This window comes from Lacerta agilis, chromosome 6 (assembly GCF_009819535.1).
Source record: "Lacerta agilis isolate rLacAgi1 chromosome 6, rLacAgi1.pri, whole genome shotgun sequence".
In the NCBI taxonomy this organism is placed as follows: Eukaryota; Metazoa; Chordata; class Lepidosauria; order Squamata; family Lacertidae; genus Lacerta; species Lacerta agilis.
The window spans coordinates 63,062,196-63,089,069 of record NC_046317.1 but is presented as its reverse complement, the minus strand read 5'-3'; the positions used below and the strand labels follow the sequence as shown (position 1 = coordinate 63,089,069).

Genomic DNA, 26,874 nt, shown 5'->3' with positions numbered 1-26,874 from the left:
AGGGCGCCTTGGCCCTAGCGTGGAGCTGAATTCAAACTCTTCCCCAGCCCGGGCAACCAAAGAATGGCTGCCTTTGTGCGCAGGCTGGGTCACGTCCCACCCTCGCAGGGTGCCTTTTGCAAGGTGCTGCTAATAGACAAATTACAGCTCCCAGCCTGTCAAGGTAGATAACAGCACCATGTGATGCAGGCGGCCCGGCAGTCGACGGGTGGCACCGCAGGGGAAAGGTGCGCAGCGCAGCGCAGCGTGGAGGAGGCAGGAAGGGGACGGGCGAGCGCAGCGGGACTCTCCGCCTCGTGAGAACCGGGGTGCTCTTCTTCCCGGAGAATCTCGCTCCTGCCTTGATGCCCCGGGAAGTTTTGCAAGCGCCTTGGAAAGAATAAGAAGCGAGCAGCCACCGCCACCGCCACTGGCCAAGCCCAGCGGAGGAGATCAGCATGTCTTTCAGCAGAAAGAACTGGTCTGCACTTTCCAGGTGGGTGCTGTTTTCTCCTTGAGCCGGAATCCCCCCGGGTTGGGAAGGAAGGAAGGAAGGAAGGAGGGGTCTTGGACAGCCAGAGAGGAGGAGGAGGAGGGGCAGGGGGCAGGCAGAGTTTCTTTGGGATCCTGCCAGGGAGAGGGCAGCGAGGAAATCCTCTGGGCTGTAAGGATTCCAAGGGAAGAAGAGCAAAACTTGCGCATGGATGTCCTCAGAGGCGGATGGTCCCGTGGCGCAGGTTAGAATTAGTTGATTAGTAGCCCCTTTAATATACAAAAGGAGCTTCACATTTTCTCTTCGCCGAAGGCCAGTGTGGGGTGGAAACTTATGCTTCTTGGGGCGGACTCGCATCTCTGCCCGGGCGCACAGGGCTGGGTGGTTTCGCTACACCCGATTGCTGGATGGGCCGCGGATTGTGGGAACTGACAACACGGCGAAGTTGGGTTAGGGTGAAAGAGGGGCTGCACATTCGGAGTTGGTTAATCGTTTAGAATCCAACCGTTAGGCGAAGGGATTTTAAACATGTTGGTTGACTAAAAAGATGCTCCCTGCCAGATTATGATGACTATGATTATTATTATTATTACTATTCAGATAGCAAGTAGCATTTTAACGAAGCATTCTCTCCTGTAAGTGAGAAAGTGGGGTTACCCTTTCTAGGTTGATGCCTGCTGAGAAAGACAGAATAGCTCAGCTGGTTAGAGCATGGTGCTGATAATGCCAAGGTTGCAGGTTCTATCCTGATAAGGGACACTAGATGATCCGCAGAATCCCTTCCAAATCTACAGTTCTATGATTCTATGAAAGTGTGCCTTTCTCCCTTTAGGACTTTTCACCACCCATTGCCTAAAACTCATGCAATGAATGAACTAATGTTTCATTATTCGGGTGAGTGTCCCAGTTTTAAATGAGAGAATACAAAAGCTGTATCTGTGGTGTTTTATCTCTGAACTTGATGCAACTATCAGGTAGCGAGCATGCATATGTCACCCCAGTCCTCAGTGGTTGCTTGAATGTGTGAACTGACTCCACTAAGAAAAACAATTGTCTTGATTTGATGTGCTATAGTGGTTCTGTCTAATAGCTGGGATAGTTCATTCACACATTCAACCAATGACTTCATATTACAGTGGTCAAGTGATAATCATAGTTGTGTGAACCAGAACTAGATTTTATGCAGGGCTCCATGGCCATTCCAAGCCGTGACACATTATTCAGGGTCACAATTCAACTTTCATCACAAGTTGGCCAAAGGAAGCAGGATGCAACCCAACCGGTATGTCCAAGCATTATTTGCAATGCAGAGGATGAACCTCTTAGATTTATTGATGCTGCTCTTTGGGGTGGGAAAATAATGTGGGCCAGCTCCACTCTTTCTCCCATTTTATAGCTGAGACTATGGGATAGCAAACTGCCCAGGGCCACTTAAGGCAGGACCACAAGGGAGCTTCTTCTTGTCTCTTGTCTTCAGCATTTAACTGCCAAGCTGGAAGTTTGAGTGAAGACCCTCCATTCCCCTTCTCCACTCTGATAAAATATAATGTGGCATCATGGGCAGCCCTTTGCCAACATCACATTGTGGATCATTCAGGCAACACATCACATTTGAGCTGAGCTTTTGCCTTTTCTCTGCTGTGATCATCAAACGAGCAGATCTAGTTCCCAAGGAAAGTATCTTGCAGCACACGCCTAGTGAGCTAATAATCAAAGTAAGATTTGATTCCTGGGCTAAGTCCAGCAATTGGCTTCATTGGTTTTTGCACTGGGGCAGAGGAACTCCCAAGAACCTCCCTCAGAGAAAAGTACAACCAAGCTAAACAAACAAAGCTGTTTTTGAAAGCTGCAGGCCCATTGATTGCGAGTTTTAAAGTCAGTTGGCAACCTGATCTAACTGATCAATTCATCATAATTGTTCAGTGGCAGCTGGAGATTATTTGGGAAAGGTTAATGATTTCCCCTGACTGAATACTACAAGGAGGAAAATTTTACTTCAGTTTGTAATTAAAAATGAATTTACCAAATTTTCACTTTCCAAAACAATGTGTGAACTGAACATAGTGATCTTTCAAAATTCACACATCTCTGAATTTTGCAATGTAGTTTTCTGGCCAAGTAATGTGTATAAAAATTAAAGTGTGCATAAAAGTGCAAATATTATTAAAATTTTTTAAAAATGCTTTATTTTAGGTAAAGTTACTTTGCAAAAGTGAGTATATTAGGCAAAACTGCATACAAAAATGTGTGTATCAGGAGAAATTCACGCTAAGATACTGTTGAGTTTTCATGAGGACTTCACAAACTGATGTGGAAATTGGAGAACTGTGTGTAAGGTTGGGAAAATGAGAAACTGAAAGAAATTGAAATTGACAGATTCATCCATTCCCAACTACAAGGCTTCCTGCACTCTTTGGAAAATCATTTTGCTATCTGAATGAATACACACACACATTTGGCTCCATCTCTGAACTGGCTTTTAGTCTTGGAAGGGCTTTGCCCCAAAAGGTGGCACAGAAATATTACAAATACAGTGGTATCTCGGGTTACAGATGTTTCAGGTTACAGACTCTGCTAACCCAGAAATAGTACCTTGGGTTAAGAACTTTGCTTCAGGATGAGAACAGAAATTGCATGGTGGCAGCGTGGCGGCAGTGGGAGGCCCCATTACCTAAAGTGGTACCTCAGGTTAAGAACAGTTTCAGGTTAAGAACAGACCACCAGAACGAATTAAGTTCTTAACCCAAGGTACCACTGTACATATAGACAGACAAACTGATATGGGCTAGACCATAGTCCCATTTTGAACCTCCAGCCTTTTCTCTTTTTTGAATTAAGGATTTTCTTGTTTTACAAAGGTATATGCAATGTCTCTTTCGTATTTTTCCATGCGGCATTTTTACAAATCAGTTTTGTTTGTTGAGACATTAGGAAGAAAGGTGGGAGAGAGGTGGGTGGGATGGGGGAAATGGGTGGGTTGGGGTGGCAATGTTTCTCCTTTACTTAATATATGTAGGGTTTGGTGTCAGCATCGTTTGTGTAGGTTCTCTGTTGTTAGCTTGTGCTCCTTTGATGGTGAGAGTTCGGGGTTGGTGTAAGGTGTGATTGTTCATTATTGGTTGGCTGCGGTGGTCTTTGGTTTCCTGTGTGAGTGGGGTGGGTGAGTGTTTTTGATCAGGCCAGCCATATTGATTTGTATGCTGTCGGTAGATTTTTGTCATTGTCTTTTTGGGCTGTGTGTGTGATGAAGGGGAACCATACCGAGGTGAAGTCGTCTTCTTCTGTTTGTCCCCATGTCTGTTTCAGCTTACTGGTTAGTTTTTCTAGTAGGGCTGTTTCCCATACTACTTGGTACCATTGGTCTATGCTTAGTCCTGACAGGTCTCTCCAGTGTCTGGTTATGATGTTTCTGGCTGCCGAGAGTAGGTGGGTTATTAGTTCTTTGTGCTGTAAGTGGGTGTTGTTATCTTGGAAGATGTTTTGTAAGACCAATTCTGGGGTAATTTCTAGTACTTGCTCCAGCCTTTCTTTTGGGGACTGCCACAAGAGCCCTCTGAATCAGACCAAAGGTCCAACTTGTCAAAGACTAGCCAATGTGGTGCCATCCAAAGGTTGCTGGACTCCAACTCCCATCAGTCCCAGTCAGCCAGCATGGTCAGGGATGAAGGGAGCTGTAGTCCAATTGTCACCAGAGCATGAGACTATTAATCTCATGGTCACAGGTTTGAGACCCACGTTGGGAAGGAGATTCCTGCATTGCAGGGGGGTTGGACTAGATGACGCTCCTGGTCCCTTCCAACTCTGCAGTTATATGATATGATATATGATAACATCTGGAAGGCAACATGTTGGCTATCTCTGATCTGGTCTAACATCCTTTCCCCCAGAACAGCAAGGCAGGTGCCTCCAAGATGCATCCAAACTGAGCATTAAGGCAATAGCCCTCCCCTGTTGTTGCTACCAACTGGCTGGTGCTGCAGGTTCACATATACTGCAAGACAAGAAAATTTCAGAGTCCTCCACCTGCTCTATAACATTTTTTGGCACTTGGCAACGATTGCTCATCCCATATACAAATTGTCCACAACAATGTCAGCGGAACTGAACGCCCTTGTCTAAATGGAACACCTATGGTTAAGATCTAATTAAAAATCCATGTTTTTAAATTGGTGGTTAAGGAAGTCATTGTTATTCTCCCAATAATTAGAGTAATTAATGTTTCCCAGCCCTATTGAGAATGCATTCATTGGTGTGTCATGAAAATGGATGATGCCGTCATAGCCGCATGGATCACAGATCTCCCCAACCAGTTTGCATGGTGTATTTTCCCCTCTTCCTGTGTTATAATCCTCATTCCAGAAGTGCTGCTGGTAGGGAAGGAAACTTGAGGAAGGATGTGAAAACAAGCACATTATATATATATGGTGTGGGATCTTATGTACGATACCAGATTATGAAAATAGTAGAACCTGTTTTGCTCTGATATCCTCATCTTGGAGGTCTGAGTGTATTGTAGCAGCTACTTGATAATCACTTGACTCCAGCAGGTCCCTGAGGCTGGCACTGATGTGCAACCCTTAGCTCTGGTTTCTAGCATGGAGCCAGAGTACTTCTGAATGGTAGGGAGAAATTTTTAGGATCCAGTAGCCTTGGTGAGAAAGAGGTAGCCTGCAGTTGTTGTTCACACATTTGGCTTTTCATAAGAAGGGTGGGAAGAGGTCAAGTGTAAATTGATGTGTGTTGGCACAAACCGTACATAAGAATCACAAATAGCCAAATTTACATGGTTTCCATAGACCAGGCATAGGCAATCTCGGCCCTCCAGATGTTTTGGGACTACAACTCCCATCATCCCTGCCCACTGGTCCTGTTAGCTAGGGGTGATAGGAGTTGTAGTCCCAAAACATCTGGAGAGCCGAGTTTGCCTATGCCTGCCATAGACCCACCAGAGAGTAATAAGCTGGACATTCCTCAGTGACTACAAAGGAGGTGGGATTCTCATTTGGTGGCTGTCTCACTTAAGATACAAAATGTTGGAGCAAATGCATAATTTGTGAACAGGTTATTTCCTTTGAATCTGAAGCTTTGATACTTGTTACTGTGTTTGTGACTTTTCCTCTCACAGGCATGTAGTGTTTGAGCATCAAAGAACACAATTGCATCCCAAAAGTTCATTTCCTCTAGTTGAGAGATTGGTTTCGTATGGATTATATCATTGAAATTGTGTGGCTCTTATGTGTGCAAAATTCAACCATTTGAAAATCTCTAGTTTAGTTCAGCCTTGTCCGGCCCGGAGCTCTCCAGATGTTGCTGGATTCCAAGTCCCATCAGCCCTAGCCAGCATGACTAATGATCAGGGCTGATGAGAGTTGTAGTCGGTTAGGGTTAATTTAATAAGAACTGGCAGAATACATCTGAAGTTTCTAGTTCTATTCAGTGGCAAGGATTTAGGCACTTCGTCATTGAAGTGGATGGACTTGCAGTGTTTAATTTTGACTGAATTCTGCCCAATGATATTAAAATATATTCAAATTTTCCCACTTTGTGCACACTAAGTTTACAGGTGATAATCACAGGTCATGAGCATACCTATGCATGATGAAGTGAGTTGGAAGGAGGTCCAGTGATTATTTCTCCCTAATTCTAGTCTGATGGAAGTGAGAGCATTTGTCATGTCCTTGCTATTCATCTATCACATCTCTGATTATGGCACAATATGACAACCTAAGAGCCAGGATTCATGTGACAATATTAAGGATGTTATCTGCTCATCTGTCTGCCCCAAAATTCTAGCTTCCCCAGAGTTCCACACCTCCTTGTTCCTTGTTGCTGGTGAGATGCCAAGGAGTGATGTAATGTCAAGCTTGGCGGAATTTCAATTAAGTGATGACCTAGACTGCCCCCATCTTTTGGGAGTTTCACATGTAATCACAACGTTTGTATTATCTACACATAGGGCAGGGCAACCTGGTGGGTGGGATGAGTTAGAACCCCATGTATATTGCCCAAGTGAGTAGACTAGATGCTAACAACAACATGAGCCGAGGATGGGATAGGAATAACATAGAAAGAGAGGCAGTGTGTTGGACTAAGACCTGGGGGGCCGGGGTCCTAGTCAGTCATGAAACTCACATGTGACCGTGGGCCAGTCACTGCCTCTCAGCCTAACCTACCTCACAGGGTTGTTGTTAAGATATCTGGGGAGAGGGGAGAACCATGTATGCCCCCTTGAGCTCCTTGGAGGAAAGGTGGGATATAAATGTATTAAATAAATCAGAGAATTATAGAGTTGTAAGGGACCCTGAGGGCCATCCTAGTCCAACTCCCTGCAGTGCAGGAATAGAAATAAATTTTCCTGTGCAGTGATCAAAGTTATTTGTGTTGTTTAAGTGTTAGTTTTGTTTTGAATAATGCAAACATAACAAGGGCAAAGGGGGTGGGTACAAGGAGAACAGGTTACAGCTCACAAAGAAAAAATGGAGAAGGAGAATTTAAGTGCTGTCAAGATAATGAGCGTTTAAGGAGGGTAGCTACATGTGTATGCAACTCTGTCGGCGTGTGCTTTTCAGATGTCAAGTAAGTGTCTGTGTAATGATTCTGGCTGAACTCCTATAAAATGAAAATCGGGGTTTCCAGAAGATTGCGTGACCTCAAACTTGAACTGACAAAGGGAAAATGACAAAACTGGCAACGATGGAACCTGGGCACAAAAGTAGCAGTGGCTTCAGTGGGACATGCACAATAATCTCAACAAGAACAACTTGAAGGACAGGGTGTTTGAGGGAAGACCAAAGGAAAAATCTCAAATCCTGCTGCTGCGGTCTATAAAGGACACCTTGGGCACTAGGTGGTCTGTATGTAACTGGGCGGGGGGAGGCGGGAGCAGTGTCTTCTCAACTTCCTTCCTCTTATATTTATGATAAAGGAAAGGAAGAGCCGTGCATTGTCTGGCTTCAAAACAGGAAAGAGAAAAGATACTTTGGAAGACTAAGTCTTGTTCCTGGAGTGGTTAATATGTGGCTGATTTCCTGTTGCATCTTGGTTTCTTTTGGTATCTTGTTTTGACAATGGTTTCAAACACATTTTTGACAGGAAAGCCCTTCCTTAGCTCTTCAGTTCTTGGTAGTGCATTCCAATTGCTCAAACTCACACAGCCAATTCTGAGTTTCCTGTCCAGCATTGGTTACATCTTCTGATTTATTAACAAACACATCTGTGAACCAGTCAAATGGTTATTATAAATCTAGGGGTTTCCCATGTCCCTTAACACATATTTTTCATGCTCAATATAATGCAGATTTTTAATTTATGTTTTTGAAAGGTAAAACATTTTTAGACATTCCTTGAATTCTGGCATGCAGGAAATTGGTATAGTGCCTGCCCCATTCCAAAATGTGCCTGTTCATCTGAAGGTCTGAGAAGAACCTCTGTACATGCATCAGCTGTGTATGTGCCTATTGCAGAGTTCTGGCTGAGCTGAGATTGTACACATGTATGATTTATATGTGAGTGGAGTTTATTCAGATATTGGCAGGAGCTGGTGGGTGAGAGTCAATGATGTGGTTGGTTAGGTCAGTGTTCCCCAACCTTGGGCCTCCAGCTGTTTTTGGCCTACAACTCCCATCATCCCTGACCACTGGCCTTGCTAGCTAGGGATGATGGGAGCTGTAGTCCAGAAACAGCTGGAGGCCCAAGGTTGGGGAACACTGGGTTAGGTGATTTGAGACTAGGGGTATCCAATGTGGTGCTCTCCACATATTTGTTGGACTCCCATCAACCCAAGCTAGTATGGGCAATGGCCAGGAATTATGGGAATTGTAGCCCAGCAGCACATTGGTTATCCCTATTCTAGGCTCTGGAATGAAAGGTTTTACAGGGTCCCTTCCCTTTAGATCTTAATGTCTATTACTTCACCTATTTCAAAATGTGGTGAGCCCCTCACTTCCCCATCCACACCGATGCCACTGTCATTCCTGCTGAGTGGGGCCAAAGACTTCTTCCCCAAAGTCCTACCTTAGTGAGAGTTAGTGTGATGAAGTAGGGAACTGAATTTGATTTAAGATGCTACTTTTGCCAGACTGTCACTCTACCTTGGCCAAATCACTTGTCTCAGCTGTAGTTCCCCTTGGAACAAAAAAGGGAATTCTAGGAGGAAGGATTCGGCTAATGAGCCCTACAAGTGGAAGTACTAGCTCCATGGGGCTTTCTCCCATTTCATTCAATGCCCCCTTAGTGCTATGTTGCATTCCTTTCAATGGCTGTCGGGTGAAATTCAATGTAGCATCAGGTAGGATGTGCATGACCGGAATGAGGTCACCCATATAACAGGACTTGGATGTCTTCTCCCTCCCTAAACATGTTCTGGGTTTCCTCCAACCCTGCAGAGCAGATTTAGGGTGCCCAGAGGGACCCAAGATGGGAAGTTTAAATTGCATGAGTGAAGGCTCATTCAACAACTTAGTTGAAACTAGTCTATTGTCTCTAGATTGTTGCCTGAGCTAGCACAATAAAGATAGCAAAGGGAATTTGCTTTTTTGAAGTGTTTTATGATAAGTGGCAATATTTCAATCTTTTATTTTTTTAAATATTATATTAATTGTATATCACTTTTCAGTATACAAAGTCCTTTTTCACTTTTAAAAATATGAAGTTAAATAAGAGCTTTCATCGATATAACTATCCATTTATATATCTGACCAATAATTTTCTTAAGTAGTTAAGGCTAGGAAATTGTGGCTTAGAGTTCCCATTTCTCTCTCTCTCTCTCTCTCTCTCTCTCTCTCTCTCTCTCTCTCTCTCTCTCTCCCCCTCCCTCCCTCCCTCCCTCCCTCCCCCCCCCATTAGATTTAGATGCACTATCACTGAATACACACTGCAAAGAGAACCAGGTTATTCAGGTCTATCCAGACCAAGCACAACTCCCCCCCCCCTTTTTGATAATTTAGTCAATCACTGTGATATAGTATATCTTGATTTCAGAAAAGCATTTGGCAAGGACTACCATGATATCCTTGTTGATGTGATAGTGAAATGTGGACTGGGCAATACTTCTGTTAGAGGTTCCTATTATTAAGTTCAACACACCATCTGCTGCAAGAGTTCCAAAATCTGCTGGCTGGGACTAGCGGCGTAGCTAGCCACTGGGGTGCCCGGTGCAGCAGGCGCGTCCACTGGGTGGGACTGTTGCTCTGGAGAGAAGCCTAGAAGCAATGGGTGAAAATAGTAAGGCTATAAAGGTAAATGTAAAGGGACCCCAGACCATTTGGTCCAGTCATGTCCAACTCTGGGGTTGTGGTGCTCATCTCGCGTTACTGGCCGAGGGAGCCGGCATACAGCTTCCAGGTCATGTGGCCAGCATGACTAAGCTGCTTCTGGCGAACCAGAACAGCACACAGAAATGCCGTTTACCTTCCCGCTGGAGTGGTACCTATTTATCTACTTGCACTTTGACGTGCTTTCGAACTGCTAGGTGGGCAGGAGCTGGGACAGAGCAACAGGAGCGCACCCCGTCGCGGGGATTCGAACCGCCGACCTTCTGATCAGCAAGCCCTAGGCTCAGTGGTTTAACCCACAGCTATAGATTTTGGCAAAATGTTAGGAAAAACTTTGGAAGAGGTTTGATTGGCAAAATGCCATCACTGTGGCAGCTCTTTCCAAGTGGAACTCCTATCCTTGCATTTGCTTTTAAACTGTTTCTCCCCCACTTCTGCCCAAAATGTTCCATCACTGTCGACTGCATCTTCACAGCAGCACTTCTGCAGAACCATAGGCTGGGAATTAAGGATGAGAGGTGATTATTTGCCTGAGGCCACCAGTGAGACCATGGCTTAATAAGTCTTTGATCTTTGGACCACACAGGATTATGATATATTAACTCATAAAGATCTAACTGTTTGCTTATGATATTACAGATTCCCCATATGCAGTTAAATTTGGCAAATTTGCCTTGGCAACAACATGGGCTAGACATTCTCATAGTTTCATTCCAATACTTCTTTTCCTTGGTAAACAGATCCCTGTATGATTTGTAATAATATCGGGAGAGCTGTGAATGGTTCTCTTGGTGAGCAAATGACTTGCGCGTTAAGGCAGCAAGATCAGAATCTACTAGGAACCTGTCCTGCACAAACCTCATTGGGACCGATTGGGACCGAAGCTGCAAAGACTTGTGCATTGCTGAGGCCATGATCAGATATACAGATATAAACTTCTGGAGAGCGAATATGCTGCAAAAACACTTGTGGAGTGGTTTTGCAATGTTTTTAAAGTCATTAGCAAGGATTTCCTAATCACCAGGCAGTTATGCAAAGCGAAATAGGAAAACATCTGCTGGATTTGATAAAAAGTGAGTTTTTGTGGAACGTTTTCACTTTCCCAAAGTGCACCTGTGGTGAACATGAAACAAAATTGCTCTTCGGCAGTTGAATTTGGACATGTGAGGGCAAAAGTATGCAAAATGACAGCAGTACATGGATCAGCTCTGCTCCCAACCTCCCCCCCCATCCCCAATCACTGACCTTAGTGTGTTTAGCACCAAGCTCTGAACAGTTTTCTTGCTGTTTTTACCTGATGAACCTGACAAGTCTCCTAATGCAGTGTTTTTCAACCTTTTTTGGGCAAAGGCACACTTGTTTCATGAAAAAAATCACAAGGCACACCACCATTAGAAAATGTTAAAAAATTTAACTCTGTACCTATATTGACTATATATAAAGTAATTTTCCCACGGCACACCAGGCAACATCTTGCGGCACACTAGTGTGCCGCGGAACAGTGGTTGAAAAACACTGTCCTAATGAGCCAAGATAAGCTGATCATAGAATCATAGAGTTGGAAGAGACCACAAGGGCCATCCAGCCCAACCCCCTGCCAAGCAGGAAACACCATCAAAGCATTCCTGACAGATGGCTGTCAAGCCTCCGCTTAAAGACCTCCAAAGAAGGTGACTCCACCACACTCCTTGGCAGCAAATTCCACTGTCGAACAGCTCTGTCAGGAAGTTCTTGCAGATGCCGAGGAAGCTTGCAAGCTCTTTCAGGGAAACATGCTTGCAAACCACTCTCTCTCTCCCTCTCCCCCCCTCTCTCCCCCTCTCTCGTGAAACATTTATTCATTAAAACAACAACAACAACCCCCCTTAGCTGCCATGCTGTAGGGAGGGTGAGAAGTGGGTGCCCAGTCCACAGTGACTGAAAGCCAGTGCAGCTATCATAGTGTGCACAGTTTTTGTTACTTCAGCCATTATACCTCGTGGAGAAGAGAAGTCTGCTGCTGCCCCTTGTGATGTGCAGCCCTAGATGACTGTTGGTGGTGGGTCAGAAGCAGCCGGCCTGGCTCGAGTTTGCAGCCCTCTGAGCCAATCTGGCCTTGTCTGAGCTGTGCCATGTTGCCTTGCCAGCAAGAGTATCCGGGCGGAAAAGCTTCCTCGTGGAAGAGGACACAAAAAGATGCATGAAGTTTGCACGTGCTGATTTGCAAGTGTGGATGCAAACGTAGAAACAATGACTTACAAACTATGAAATAGATCTCATCCTAGTGGAGAAGACACCTTATCCGTCTTGCCATGGCAAAAGAAAAAAGCTAATAATAATAATAATAATAATAATAATAATATTTATTGCAAACCACCTTCTGACCTTATGAAGTTTGAGAGTGGAGGGGGCATGCCAATAAAGCTGAGGGTGTGGCGGATGCATGCACCCCATCTCTTTACACACCTTTGCCTTCACATCTCCGGGCTAAACACCTGAAGCTGGCTTCATTTTCATTGCAAAAGAACAACGTTTTCCCATGTTGTCATTCTTGTGGATGGGGCTCAGAAGCCTTTGAAGGAGGGTGCTGATGAACCGCATTGTTACAGTGGAATGTGTCTGCCAGCCAACTTTTCAGGTTTGCCTATGGCAGAACTGCAGCAGAGCAGACTGCAGACGTAAACCCTCCTCTGGCTGGGTTCCCCCGTGGTCCCAACAGGAATGCTTCAGTGGAGAATGATAGATGCTGCTCCACGTGAGCAGAAGCTGTTGCTGGACTGTCAGCGTATGGAATGGATGTAGTAATAATGTGCTGTCTGTTTCAGCATGTGTTCCTCATTCAGAATCGATGCAGGTGTTGGTAACATAAAACATTTACTATGTACAGCGATCTGGCAAAGCTTTCATACATGGGCCTACGGCAGGGTTTCTGACTCAGTGCTGGACTGTGCTTAAGGCAGGTGCCGCCAGAAAGTATGGTCTATGACTCCCCTAAGGCCACCCCAGCATGACCAGGGATGATGCGAGAAGCAGTCCAGCAACACTTAGCTTAAAGGAACAGTATAGTCGTACCTTGGTTGTCGAACGGCTTAGTTGCTGAACGTTTCAGCTCCCAAATGTCGAAAACCCGGAAGTGAGTGTTCCGGTTTTCGAACGTTTTTTTTGGAAGCCGAACGTGTGATGTGGCTTCCATGGCCTCTGGTAGAGTGCAGGAAGCTCCTGCAGCCAGTTGGAAGCTGTGCCTTGGTTTTCGAACCGTTCCGGGAATCGAAGGGACTCCCAGAACGGATTAAGTTCGACAACTAAGGTACGACTGCACACAGTTAATTCACTTCTTCCTCTTCTTATTCTTCCTAAAAAAATAATTAAAAAATAATAACTCAGATTGTAGAAGAGGGTGGGGCTCTCTTGTTATGATCTAAGAACAACAGAAGGGAAGGGTCTATGAGTCATGAATGGAACAGAAGTTGATGTGTACTCCAAGCAGATTGCTGCCATTTATGGTTTCATTACTGGCTGCAGGCAGGCAGCTTGCTGCTCCAATAGGATTTTAAAAGTTAAGTGCAAAGGTTTAAACACACTTCTTTTTCTTTCCTCTCCCCCCCCCCCGCTTATTCCCCACTTCCCCATTTGCATGGCCCTCTCACAAGAGTGGAAAACAACACAGCGTAACTTTTTATTGAAAGTAAAAAAAAAAAAAAAATGCAGTGGAATCCATGGCACCATAATGATTAACTAGCATCCTGTGATAGCAGGAGTGGCAGCTTTCTTGAATGCCAGGGGGCTGGGCATGCCAGTGCCACAGTCTATAGCTGGAGCCATTTCAGTCGCAGGAGTTTCAGCAATGCCCACGTAGCTACCAAATCAAGTTGAAATCTTGGGTGCTTTCACACAGAGATCTGTGCTCATGAAGCCTACACACAACCGGTTCTGATGCATCTGCCTCTCCACAGCTGTCTGGATAACAGAGCTGTGCCCAGGAGATGTGGAACTCTGGAGATACAATGTAGACATGAGAAATCTGGTGCCACATCATATCACAGTTTCCCCTGGGACTGGTTTCCCACCTCCACCCAGTTGTGTGCTAAGGCACAAAGAAGGAGAGCAAGAAATGTTCACTGACGCGTCCTGTCCCCCCCCCCCCCAATCTGTGCCCACATCCCATCAGGATGGAAGGAGACCAGCAGCAACAGAGCAGCTCTGTAGGAACAGCCCATTTTTGCAGAGAGTCTTGGTGAAAAGGGGGCATTCTGTTGACAAGGCTGGATTAGGATCTCCTGCCCCTATAGAGCATGCTGCCCAAGGTGAGTTGCCTCAGGTTGCCTCACTGCTAGGGCAGCAAGCTATTTTAGGGAATGCAGGGCAGACCACTTTGCACACCTTTCTAGCCACTTTCCACCCCTGAGAATTTGCCGTCTGACTGAGGCAGCTGCCTTACTCTGCCTCATGGCAGGTCTGGGTCCTGTCTCCATGTAACCACACCATCCCGGAATACATATAAAGCATGTGGTACAGCAAATACAAACACGTTTCATGTGTGTTTGTGTGTGTCATGTGAAATTTTAAAATCAATCTTCAGTAAGAAAAGAGAGGTTTATATTTATAATTATTGTCCTCAGCTACATTTATTTAATATATATTTAAAACTGCCTTTCAGGGTAAAAGGCCATCTCAGAAAAATAAAACCATTATAAGACATTGAGCACAACTAATTAAAACAGCAGCATTAAAAAGGTTCAGAAAATAAAATTAATAATTCAGCAACATGTGCATTTATTTATTTATTTTATTAAATTTGTACCCCACCCTCTCAGGGCAGTTCACAGGATAGTTAAATGTAGATTGGAGAATCCAGGCCTTTAGGCCTGATCAGGGATGGAGCCAAATACACTTCTAGGGCTAGAGTCACCCCAGAAAAGGCCCTGTATCTCATGCACAACAAACTGATGGAACGTTTTAGCAGATCCCTAATTCAGGCCTCTATTGCCAATCTTGGCAGGTCCATAGAGGTGTAAAGCGGCTTTTCCAATAACCTGGCTCTGTACCATTTAAGGCTTTAAATGCAACAACCAGCAGTTTAAATTGAGCCCAGAAATGCACTGTGCAAACAGATCAGGATGAATGTGCAATGAAAAGCTTGTCTGAAAGAGACCTAGAAGGCAGTTCTGCAAAGGCAGAATAAAAGCAAAACTCTCAGAAGCCAGAAGAAATAACAAAGTCACAGTCAGAGTGCCATTGGTCAAATGCTGCACTGCAAAACTTAGTCTTAAGAGAAGGCCTAGGATGAGCCAGGTGGTCCTCTCCAAGGATGACATTGCAGAACCGTGATGCCATAGCCGAGAAAGCTCTTCCTTGTATGCACAGCTACAGTAGCTCTGGTGGTAAGGTGAGGGACACAGAGATGGGCCTCCAATGTTGATCTAAGTGCTGGGGTGTTTGGAGACTATGGGCATTATCTATCCAGCTCATTCCATCAGTGCAAGGATTTCTGAGTCAGCAGCAGCTGAATAATGCTTGTTTCTCTCCCCCCACCCCATGCTTTCCCTTCCAGCCTGGCCCAACAATGGAGTACTGAGGATGAGGAGGAGCAGGAGAGGGAGCGCAGGCGGAGGCACAGGCAGCTGAGCTCCACCACCGAAGTGAAGGAGGAGACCTCCAACACAGTACAGAATGCAACCAGCCGAACACCAAATAGGTATGTGTTTGCTGGGAAGGGAGAAACAGAGCTCTCAAGGCCCTGGAGGCTGTTGCTTGGTACTGCAGGGTAGGAAAAATGTACAAGGTGTGAACGGAAAGTTTGGTGTATGGTCACAGAAATTGCACAGTGAGAAATATTCGAACATACATGCCTTACAGGCCTTCAAAGTAGGTCCCCTCTGATACAATGCACCGTTGATGTTTGTAGAACATCCTCTTTTCATACTGCTTTCAGTTCCCTCATCACAGCAGCTTGGTTGTGTAAAATGTCGGGAAATCTGTGCCCTTTCTGTGCAGATTTCAGTTTTGGAAAAAGAAAGAAATCCGGTGGGGTCAGAGCAGCAGAATATGGAGGGTGGGACAACTCAGTAACCTCAGTAACAATTTAACATGGAATATGCAATTCTTTCGCCATCCTTCGGACGGACAAACGCCGATCACGTATCAATAACTCACGAACTCTGTTGACATTTGCAGCTCTTCTGCTTGTCAACAGTCTGCCAGACCGAGGGTCATCTTTGATGGTTTGCTGCCCTTCACGGAAATGCTTAAACCATTGTCTTTCGAGTTACAGCATCATCGCCATACACAACTGTGTGCATTTCGTGGGTTTCCAGTGCCGATTGTATATTCGAATATTTCTCACTGTCCGATTTCTGTGACCATTCACCGAACTTTCCGGTCATACCTTGTATATGACTCTGCACAGTTATGCAGAGGTTGAAACAACTTCTGACTGTGGGGCCTGAACCAAATTCCACTGATTTCCAAGTCTGGTGAAATCTTTTGGTTTACTTGAGTTTGGGTTTGGGGAAGGCGAGGAAGAACAGGATCAGGGAAGTCTTGCGGACGCCATTGGCACCCATAACCTGGGATTCATGTCAGCTCCTGTGCTCTAAAGGGAACTTTTGAGAGCTTCCTTTCTCTTTTTTCATTGTAGGTTCCGGGGCTCCTTGGAAGTAAAGCCCCCCAGGCAGGAGAACTCAAAGCCAGCAAAGGAGAGGACACTGGAAGAGGTAATAAATAAGCAAGATGACAGAGTAAGGAGGAGAGTGGAGATGTTCAATAATGTGAAACAGGAGAAAAAGGAGACAGTGCCTGCCAGAAAATGGAAAGAGGAAGCTGCTGAAAAGAAAGCTAAGCCTTCTTCAGAACTACCCCAGGAGAAGAAGGAACCCACAGTGGAAAAATGTGAAAGCCTGGCTCAGCAAAAGGAGCCCGACAAAGAAAACCATCAAAACCTGAGTGAGGAAAAGAAGGCGAGAAGCTCAGAGAAACAGGGAAACTTAGATCAGGACCCCAAGAAGGACCCCAAAGTGGACGAGGATTCAGTCTTCAGTGAGGAGCAGAAGGCACTGAAGGAGCACAAGTCTCAGCGACCGGCCGCAGTCCAGAATGAGGTGGCCACACAGCAGCCTCTGCGAGCTTCTTGGGAGCGTAGGAGCATCAGCCGGCTAGAGGTGAAGATTAACCCCAGGGTCAGAAGCTTCACAGAAGTGGCTCCAGCTGCCTCTGGGCCACAGGTAATCAGTCTTGGAATTTTAGAGGGAAGAAATGGAAGCCAAAGGGCTGGAAGGGAAAGGGAGGAGATGTGCACTGGGTATCAGTGCAAGTCAGAGGTAGAGTGAACTGGAGTCTCCGCAGTTGTCAGCTTCATTCAGCACTGGGAATGAGAAGCCTGGATAGCTCAGTTGGTGAGAGTACAGTGCCGGTACCACCAGGCCTCAGGTTTGATTACTGTATGGGACAGCTACATATTCCTGCATTGCAGGGGGCTGGACTAGATGATCCTCAGGGTCCCTTCCAACTCTATGATTCTATGAAAAATAAGGAGTAAATAAATTGAAAGGAAGGAACTCTGATGGAGTGGAAGAATGGGACATCATCAGCCATTGTGGGCTAGGTAAATTGAGGATGGGACTTCAGGTTGTTCATCTGTGCTATAAATAAAGTCTATCTTGAATTATTTTATTTGTTCATATATAGACCAACATTCAGGCAAAAAAATGCCTCCCCAAACACTGATTAACTTTTAATTATCCGTATAAAATAAAACATTAAAGCTATTTTAAAATTTAACATCAACTTCCCCCAAACCTGCCTTAAAAGCCAGCACAAACTGCTTCCCAGTAGCCCAGCAAACACCATCAAACACAGTAACATCTACTTCACCAGCTCCCAAATGCCACAGTAAACCGATGAGTCTTCAAGGCTTGTTATAAAAATGGAAGGATGGCATTTGCTGGATCTCACTCCTAACTGAATTCCATAATTGAGGGGCCACTTCAGAGAAGACCCTGTTCTGTGTCCCTGCCATTATTGCATCAGCCCAGACTTTTCTCTCAATCCACCCGATGGTTTCTTGATTCATATTTGTTTTCCAGGCAGCAGAAAGAAGTAGGCTCAAAATAGAAGAAGCTGCAATCTCTCCCTCTGGTCAGGATGGATCTGAGGCTCCCTTACTAAACACTCAACCTCTGATTACCTACAGTAGTTCATTCAAACGAGTCAGCCCAAGGACAATCTCATTCCGGGTAAGCATTCATGATCAAGGCAGGAAAATAGCCCTCCTTTGAAAAGGACAAGAGACCACTTTGTGCATCATTCAGATAAATGGGACACTATATACAGAAGGGACAGCAGGGGATATGTGGCCAGCCCACTCCCTATGTTCCTTGGCTAATTCAATTGCTTGGAGTCACCTTGCTTGGTTGATCATGCCCAGCCTTAACTGTCCACATTGGAAGGGTATCTTCTTGGCAAAGACCACCATTTCTCACCACCAATTCTTGTGTCTCTAGGTTGTCCCCAGGAAAGAGAAACAAGATGATACATTAAGCAGAAGGTAAGTGGGTATCAGGCTCAGCTAATTCTTTAGATTTGTCAAATTTCTTTCTTGTGGACATTTGAAATATTTATTGAATTTGTTTGAGTTCTGCATAGAAAACATTAGACTGGAGAGTAGAATACTTTTCTAGTTGTAAAAGGCTGCATGCACACGATACACCTGGAGCCAATTTAAAGCACATGACTTCCTCAAAAGAATCTTGGGAGCTGTAGTTTGTTAAGGGTGCTGGGAATTGTAGCTCTGTGGTGGGTAAGCTACAGTTCCCATGAGTCTTTGGGAGGTCACGTGCTTTGAATATCTGGGTTGGTATTCAACTAAGTTATACACAGAGTAGACCCATTAAAAGCACTGGACTCAACTTAGTCACGTTCACTCATTTTGATGGCAGAAAGTGATGGCAGAAAATGAGGAGGAATTAAAGAACCTTTTAATGAGGGTGAAAGAGGAGAGCGCAAAATATGGTCTGAAGCTCAACATCAAAAAAACTAAGATCATGGCCACTGGTTCCATCACCTTCTGGCAAGGGGAAGAAATGGAGGCAGTGAGGGATTTTACTTTCTTGGGCTCCATGATCACTGCAAATGGTGACAGCAGTCACGAAATTAAAAGACGCCTACTTCTTGGGAGAAAAGCAATGACAAACCAAGATAGCATCTTAAAAGGCAGAGACATCACCTTGCCAACAAAGGTCCATATAGTTAAAGCTATGGTTTTTGCAGTAGTGATGTATGGAAGTGAGAGCTGGACCAAAAAGAAGGCTGATCGCCGAAGAATGGATGCTTTTGAATTATGGTGCTGGAGGAGACTCTTGAGAGTCCCATGGACTACAAGAAGATCAAACCTATCCATTCTTAAGGAAATCAGTCTTGAGTGCTCACTGGAGGGACAGATCCTGAAGCTGAGGCTTCAATACTTTGGCCACCTCATGAGAAGAGAAGACTCCCTGGAAAAGACCCTGATGTTGGGAAAGATGGAGGGCACAAGGAGAAGGGGGTGACAGAGGACAAGATGGTTGGACAGTGTTCTTGAAGCTACCAACATGAGTCTGACCAAACTGCAGGAGGCAGTGGAAGACAGGAGTGCCTGGCGTGCTCTGGTCCATGGCGTCACGAAGAGTCGGACACAACTAAACGACTGAACAACAACGCTCTGAATATAACTTAGTTAAATACCATTCACAGTGTGTACACAGCTCAAATCCTTGAGTACGAAGTCATTGCACTTCCTGTACCCATATGCGTTTCTTGCTATAAAGAGACAAAAGTAAATAAATAAATAAATAAAATATTGCAGCATTTTTATTTTTTTAAAGAGAGATGAGTGAGCCATCAAATTCCATTGGTAGCAGAAAGCTTGTCATATTTTTTATGTAGGAGGAGATACAAATATCTCACCCTTCTGTGGCGTCTTGATTTGTGGACCTAACAAAGCGAATTCTTTGCTACACATTCTTTCAGTGCATAAATCCACTGCTAAGTGCAGGAAGATCTATTTTTAAAAGCTGCATTTCTCACTGTAAAATCAGTTGTATCCCAGACATGATCTTGATGTGAATGAACTCTTTGATTTTGATCAGTAATGGTTAGAATTCACAGTATGAAAACGTTTAAGTTACATTGTTGTTTCTTATTCCAACTGGATATTTAAAAACAGGAGCTGGGAAGGGCAAAAATGGTTGTTTCTGCTTTCTAGAATAAGGGAGCTTTTGAAAAGATTTTGTTTTTAGTACGAACAGTAGGTAATGTGTCAGCTATGTAGGCTGTGTTTTGGAATTAAATGGGGGGGGGAGAGAGATGCAGTGGTATTTGTTTAGGGAGTATTTATTGCCCTCATTTTTTTAATGCCGAATTTATTTTTTCTTCCCAACTTACATTTCAAATAAAAAAATGTTCAAGACTTAGTTTTCAGACGTTTCAAATTTGCATTAAATTTAATTTTAGTTTTACAATGGACTCCAGAGCACTGATCCCAACTTATTAGGCTCCAGTGACCTTTCACTTGGGGAATGAAATATCACTGTTCCTTACAGGATCTTGGAAGGTTTTTGTTCATACCCTGTGTTATTTGCTCTTTTGCACTAGTGCCAGCATGAGGCTCCCAGCAAGCACTGCTAAGCTGGAGGAGAAGCTGGAGAAATATACTTCTGCTGTGCAGGTAAATATTGGAACAAGCAGTGATCATGACCTATGGCAAGGGAGGCTAAATATTTTCAGGCCATGGGCCGCATTGGCTCTGGGGGCAACATGTCAATGTGGCTGTGACCAAAGTTATAAAAGAGCCTCTTACTACCTCTTCTTTATTAATTTCCCATTAATTAATTCATGATTGATTTGACTTGACTCAATAAATATGCCCTGCCCCCGCTTTCACTCTCACATTCCTTATTAATTTCCACCATCATCACTTACTGTTTTCTTATTCCTTATGATTTCTTTATTCACAAATTCTTTATTTAATCTGCCTCAATAAGTACATCCCACTTGCACATCTTGGAAGTACGTTCAGTGATGAGCACAATAGGCTGCACCCACAGAAGTCCCCCAAAACAGGAAAAATCTGTGAAGGGACCAAAGACAGGTTGAGTGAAGGGGGAGAGACAGGGACTCATTGGCTGCAAAGGAAGGAGGCAGCATGGGAAATGGGGGGGGGGGTGGAGAGAGAAAGAGACTGGCTCAAGGTCATCCAATGTGCTCCATGGCTGAGTAGGGGTTTGGATTCTGGTCTTTCAGGCCCTAGTACAACACTCTAACCACGACACCTTCAGTGCCATGTCATCCCTGACCATTTGCCATGTTGGTTGGGGGGCTAGTGAGTGATTGGTGCTGTAAAAATATTCCTCTTTATTAAAATTTCTACCAGATGCTCAGTACTGCACAGGTGTAAAAATCATTCTCATTATTGCTGGTGAGTGTCTCGTGCAGTACAAACATGGAAAATATCATAGTCAGCTTGCATGGCGGGTAGGAAGGTGCCAAAATGTCTTGGGTCAGCACTAAAGGTAAAGGTAAAGGACGACTCTGGGGTTGCGGCGCTCATCTTGCTTTACTGGCCGATGGAGCTGACATTTGTCCACAGACAGTTTTTCCGGGTCATGTGGCCAGCATGACTAAGCCACTTCTGGCAAAACCAGAGCAGCGCACGGAAACACCGTTTACCTTCCCGCCCGAGCGGTACCTATTTATCTACTTGCACTTTTGGGCGTGCTTTCAAACTGCTAGGTTGGCAGGAGCTGGGACAGAGCAATGGGAGCTCACCCCATCGTGGGGATTCGAACCACCGACCTTCTGATCAGCAAGCCCAAGAGGCTCAGTGGTTTAGACCACAGCGCCACCTGCGTCCCGCCAGCCCTGACCATCACTAATGAGTGTTCTGGAGTGCTCAACAGCACCACCTGCTGCTCAGCAATAGATATATAATAGAATCATAGAATTGTAGAGTTGGAAGGAACCCTGAGAGCAGGGGTCAGCAAACCTTTTCAGCAGGGGGCCGGTCCACTGTTCCTCAGACATTGTGGGGGGCTGGACTATATTTTGAAGGGGGGGGGGGAGAACAAATTCCTATGCCCCACAAATAACCCAGAGATGCATTTCAAATAAAAGCACACATTCTACTCATATGGAAACACCAGGCAGGCCCCACAAATAACCCAGAGATACATTTTAAATAAAAGGACACATTCTACTCATGTAAAAACACGCTGATTCCCAGACCGTCCACAGGCTGGATTGAGAAGGTGATTGGGCTGGATCTGGCCCCCGAGCCTTAGTTTGCCTATCCATGCCTGAGACCTATCTAGTCCAACCCTCTGCAATGCGGGAATCTCAGATAAAGCATCCATGGCAGATGGCCATCCAACCTCTGTTTAAAAATCTCCAATGAAGGAGAATCCAGATACTGTGCAAAATTTAATAGCCAAGTTGTTGGGGGACTTGGAAGGCCACCAGAAATTCATGTGGCCCATGGGCTGTGGCTTAGGCACCCCGGCCTATGACTTCTTTGTACTATGTGCCCATCCTCTGGATGGGTCATGGGCATGAGTAATTACTAAGCTCTTGAATGATGTGAGAGGGACTCTGGTATGGACATTCAAGAAGCTTTGGCCTGATTTACATCTGAATCAAAAGGCCAAGTAATAAGAGATAATCACAGAGGTATCCAAAATGTATCTCTGAGGAAGAGAGGATCATGAATAAAGTTAATAAAAACCCACCCAAACCATTTTTTTTTGGGGGGGGGGGAGCAAAAGAATAGCCAGTGAAAGAGAGGAAGATGTTTCTCTGCTAGGCATTGATAAAGTAGAAGAGGTTCTTTCTCGAAATTTGAACTTCTCATTTTGCCTGTCTGTCTTCTTGACCCTAGAGAGCAGGGTCAATTAAATTACCTCCATCTACTCGGAGAAACTTCCATCCACCTTCAGAGGGTGTGGCCAGCAAGCGCAGCATCTTTGAAGCAACTGTCCCCATCCGGGCTGAGACGGCCACCCCTGTGCGGAAGGTAAGGTCTAAGTGCAGCCAGGATCATAAAGCTAAAAGGGATTTAGATACCCAGAAAAAAGGTGGTGGTGGGTGTTTAACAGGAGGAAGATGGCCACACCAAGCCTACAGCCACATCTGCACCATACATTCAAAGCACTATTATATCACTTTAAGAGTCATGGCTTCTCCTAAAGAATCCTGGGAACTGTATTCTGTTTAGGGAGCTGAGGCTTGTTAGGAGACCCTTAAGAAATTGCAGTTCCCAGGATCCTTTGTGGAATGCCATGACTCCTAAAGTAGACTAAGACTGTTTTAAATGCATGATGTGAATGTGGCCATGATAAAAGTTGCCAGTCAGTTTAGACAATCCTGTGATCCGACCTGTAGAAGGACCTGCGATTTGACTAAGTATAAGGCCTATTTTCCTATGATCCTAATTAATTAGGGCCACATCTTCATTCATTCATTCATTCATTCATTCATTCATTCATTCATTCATGTTCTCACATTTCTCCTGCCTTTTTTTCTGCCATGGAATCCAAGGTAGCATAGACATGGTTCTTAGACAGTCTCCCATCTAGGTGCAACATGACCCAGACCTGCTTAGCATTTGCAAGGTGTGGCCTCATCTGCTTTCAGACCATACCCTGGGATATGCCACGCAAGTTTCTGCACCATTCACCTCTGTAGCAGGGCCACATGCTCTTTTTGCTCTGCTTGCCCATGCTGGAAACTCTTGTCTGCTCCTCCTGTCATACCACAGCGAGGATGCTCCAACGTAGGAAAGGCAGTGATAAGTGACTTGTTTCCCACCCACTCTGCAGTTCTACACTCTCTATTCTTTTGTTATTTAGGAGAGTTTGAAGATCCCTGGAGGAGTCACATCTCGCATCAATCTCTGGATCAGTCGAAGTCAGGAGCCCAGCAAGGATGAAGGAAGCAAGGCATGATCTGTCTCATGAAAACACTTGGGTTTAACATCGAGAGGAAGCAAATTGCTTGCACACAGTCCTACTCAGCTTCAGCCACTAACCTATAAGCAAGGGAGGGGGACCCTCTTAGTGCTTATTTGGTACAGGAACTTGAGTTGCCTTCTTTAGTTTCACTTTTGGGATTGTCAAGGGCTGTTTCCTTACGATCGGTCAATTCACTAATCTATTGTGCCATTCCGATCCAAACCCTGCTCTTGTCTGCATTTTGTTATCTCCTACAGGAGATGGAAAGTTGTTCAAAGGGCTGCCGTAATACATCACTCTAGTAACAGCACAATGACCATGAATCTACTCCTGGAAACAGGTTTATTTGTGATAATGTTAGAAGTGCATCTAAACAGGAAAATGCATGTGTGGTGGATCCATTTTTTTCTGGAACCATGTGCATCTGCTTGGAGCTACTCTCCCTTTCCAAGCTCTGTATCTAGCTTAGCCCACCAAATCTTAGGTAGCCACATGTCTCCATGGGGAGTCCTTTGAAGAGCCTGTGACTTGTCTTCCTGCAGGACATTCAGAAAATTGAGAACAATGCGGAGTGGAGTCAGTTGGAGAAACGGCCTGATAATTCCTGAAGGAAAACCAGTGCAAGGGCAAACGGAGGTCAGTCCTGAGGACATGGAATGACTTGATCTGATCCTAAGGGGTGTCAAAACCACTTTGATTGCAAAGCGAATTCAGTTGAACTGGGTAGACTTCATCATGTGGGCAAATGATAATGCAAGTAGCAAGCTCAATAGGTCCACTAACACAATCATTTCTTATTGCACAATGGAATTTTCCTCCCCCCCCCCGCATACCCTTGAACCCTCTCCACATCTATGCCAGATCCTAGATGTGCAGCTAATTGTCCTTGCACTTGCAGATCTGTTTGGTGGAATTCTGTCCTTAGAGCCCTATTCAACTAACTTTTACTCAGAGTGAACCCATTTAAATGAATGGCCATGACTAACTTAGATTCAATCACTTCAGTGGGTCTGTTCTGAGTAAAAGCTAGTTGAATACAACCCATTTCTTCCAGGAACACCAACACAAAATCTCCCTCATCTTCAGTGTGCTACTGCCATCTTGCTGATAATGGAAATAGCAAGAGTAAGACTTTATGAAGTGGTTGTATATGGATTTACTACAAAGCCCACTTTTCCCATTTGGAAGGTTAATACTGGGGCCATAATGTTAAAGGTTCAAAACATGAGTGGAATAGGATGAGCATATGGCCAATGGAACAGAGCTTGGGTTTCTCAGTTATAACTAATGCAAATTTGTAACCCCAAAGAGAGAGACCAGAAATGTGTTCTCAAGATCTTTGGTGACAGGTGGCCCAAATGAGTTAAAATTTGCACAATAGATATATCTTTGGAATGGCAGTGTAATGTAGTGGTTAGAATGTCAGATTAGGACCTGGGAAATCCAGGTTCAAATCCACCCTCAGCCACGAAGCTCACTGGATGACCTTTGACTTACCACTGTCTTACGACCTAACCTACCTTACAGTATTCTTGTAAGGATAGAATGCTGGGGGACCCATGTGGCCTACCTAGCTCCTTGGAGGAATAGTGAGATATACATTTAATTAATAATAATTTGGAGGGAATATTTAATGAAATTGTATCCCCCCTGGATATTTATTGAAGAAGTCTAAATGCTAATATTGTAGGATATACCGGTATGCAAATTGGTGTTCATGGATGCCCAAGGCTTAGATTCAAAGTCCAGTTCACCCTTCTTTCTCCCTTGCAGCAAGCTCTGCACCAGCCTAATGCTTCCCTTTATCTTGCAGGTGTCACTGTACAAGCTGCTCTGGGGACAACATTATCTCCATTTAAATCAAGGGCCGGGACCACTTGAAATTACCCTGCATTCCTTGGTTTCAGACTATTCCACAAGGCCATTTGCCTGCCAAAGAGTATCTATCAGTCAAGCTGCCTATGGTGCCTTTTCATGGATGGGGTTTCTTGGTGACTTAAAAAATGCTTCTAATTGGTGGATGGGAAAGATGGCGATTATGACATGGAAACTATATTACCCACAATCCACTTCTGTTCCTTTCCACTTCTGTATCTTCTAGCCCCCAGATAGCAAAGTCTTAAGTTCTACTAGCAACATTGAAGGTATGAAATACATGTGGCCCATTCTCTGGATTTTCCTTCAGTTTTGTATCTGCCATAGCAATAGGGTTCACCATGTAACTCATGTACCCTGCAGTGACTGCATACAGTTAGTATATCCACTTGCCACCAGTTATGCCACCACATGGCTGGATCTTAAGATCATAAGAGGAGCTCTGCTGGATAAGACTGAAAGCTTGTCTGGTCCATCATTCTGTTCTCACACTGGCCAACCAGAAGCCTCTTGGAAGCCCATGAGGAGGAAATGAACCCAATAGCCACCTCCTACTTGTATTCCCTAGCAACTGGCATTCAGAGACATTCTGCCTCTGACACTGGAGGTAACATATAGCCATCATGACTGGTAGCCAGCGGTGATGCTGTCACTGGGATGAAAGAGGCTGATTCAAAGGGGGAGAATTTGTGAGAAAACTGAAACTGGTCAGGGCTGTTCTCAATGGAGATTTCTGGTATCTGAGAAAGGATGATGGGCTACCTGTGTGTGGTGCCAAAAGGGTGCAGAGTGCCTCGAAATGTGTTTTTTTTTTGGGGGGGGGGCTTCTTGCTACAACAGCCCTGCCAACCCTGTGCAAAGAATTGCTAAAAAGTCACCTGACAAAACATCAAAGGGTGTATGTGTTACCATGCAGTATGGATATTTTCTTTAAACCAATGGAACAAATCTGTTGTATCTCAAGGCTCAATGCTTCCTGTTGGACTTAGGGTGAAATCTTGTGCATTGCTACTTAGAAGCAAGCTCCACTGATTTTGGTGGGATTTACTCCTAGGTAGGTGTGCTTAGGACTGGAGCCTAAGTCATGGCAAACCTTAGCTGGAACCTTAGCCATAGGTTCTCATGTGAACCCTGCCTATAACAGCTTAAGCCATTGACTTAAAAGTCAAACCAGTTTGAGCAGAAGGTTTTTTATTTTTTATTTTTTTAGTATATTTGACTTATGAACACCTAACTCTAGATTCACTGGTGATTTTGGCTCTTGCTATATTTCATAATAAATTTCACTTTGGTTCCAGTA

The 26,874-nt window shown here is 44.6% G+C and overlaps 1 protein-coding gene across 2 annotated transcripts; it reads left to right on the top strand.

The window, feature by feature from the left end:
* On the top strand, positions 1–26,874 carry LAD1 (ladinin 1). Of its 2 annotated transcripts, none has more exons than XM_033153068.1 (10): positions 1–475; positions 15,275–15,418; positions 16,361–16,943; positions 17,805–17,954; positions 18,222–18,265; positions 20,350–20,422; positions 22,628–22,762; positions 23,598–23,687; positions 24,242–24,335; positions 25,513–26,874. In XM_033153068.1, exons 1-9 carry the CDS (start codon positions 438–440, stop codon positions 24,305–24,307), a joined length of 1,323 nt encoding a protein of 440 aa, XP_033008959.1. In that variant the 5' UTR covers positions 1–437; the 3' UTR covers positions 24,308–24,335; positions 25,513–26,874. The 2 variants fall into 2 exon arrangements, with proteins under 2 accessions (XP_033008959.1, XP_033008960.1); XM_033153069.1 differs by lacking the exon at positions 1–475 and adding an exon at positions 606–716.

Coding starts and splice junctions, on each gene's coding strand:
- LAD1 (XM_033153068.1), top strand. CDS start 438: ATGTCTTTCAGCAGAAAGAACTGGTCTGCACTTTCCAG. Junction 17,955..18,221: donor CAAGGACAATCTCATTCCGG/GTAAGCATTCAT, acceptor TTGTGTCTCTAG/GTTGTCCCCAGGAAAGAGAA. Junction 20,423..22,627: donor AATATACTTCTGCTGTGCAG/GTAAATATTGGA, acceptor TCTTGACCCTAG/AGAGCAGGGTCAATTAAATT.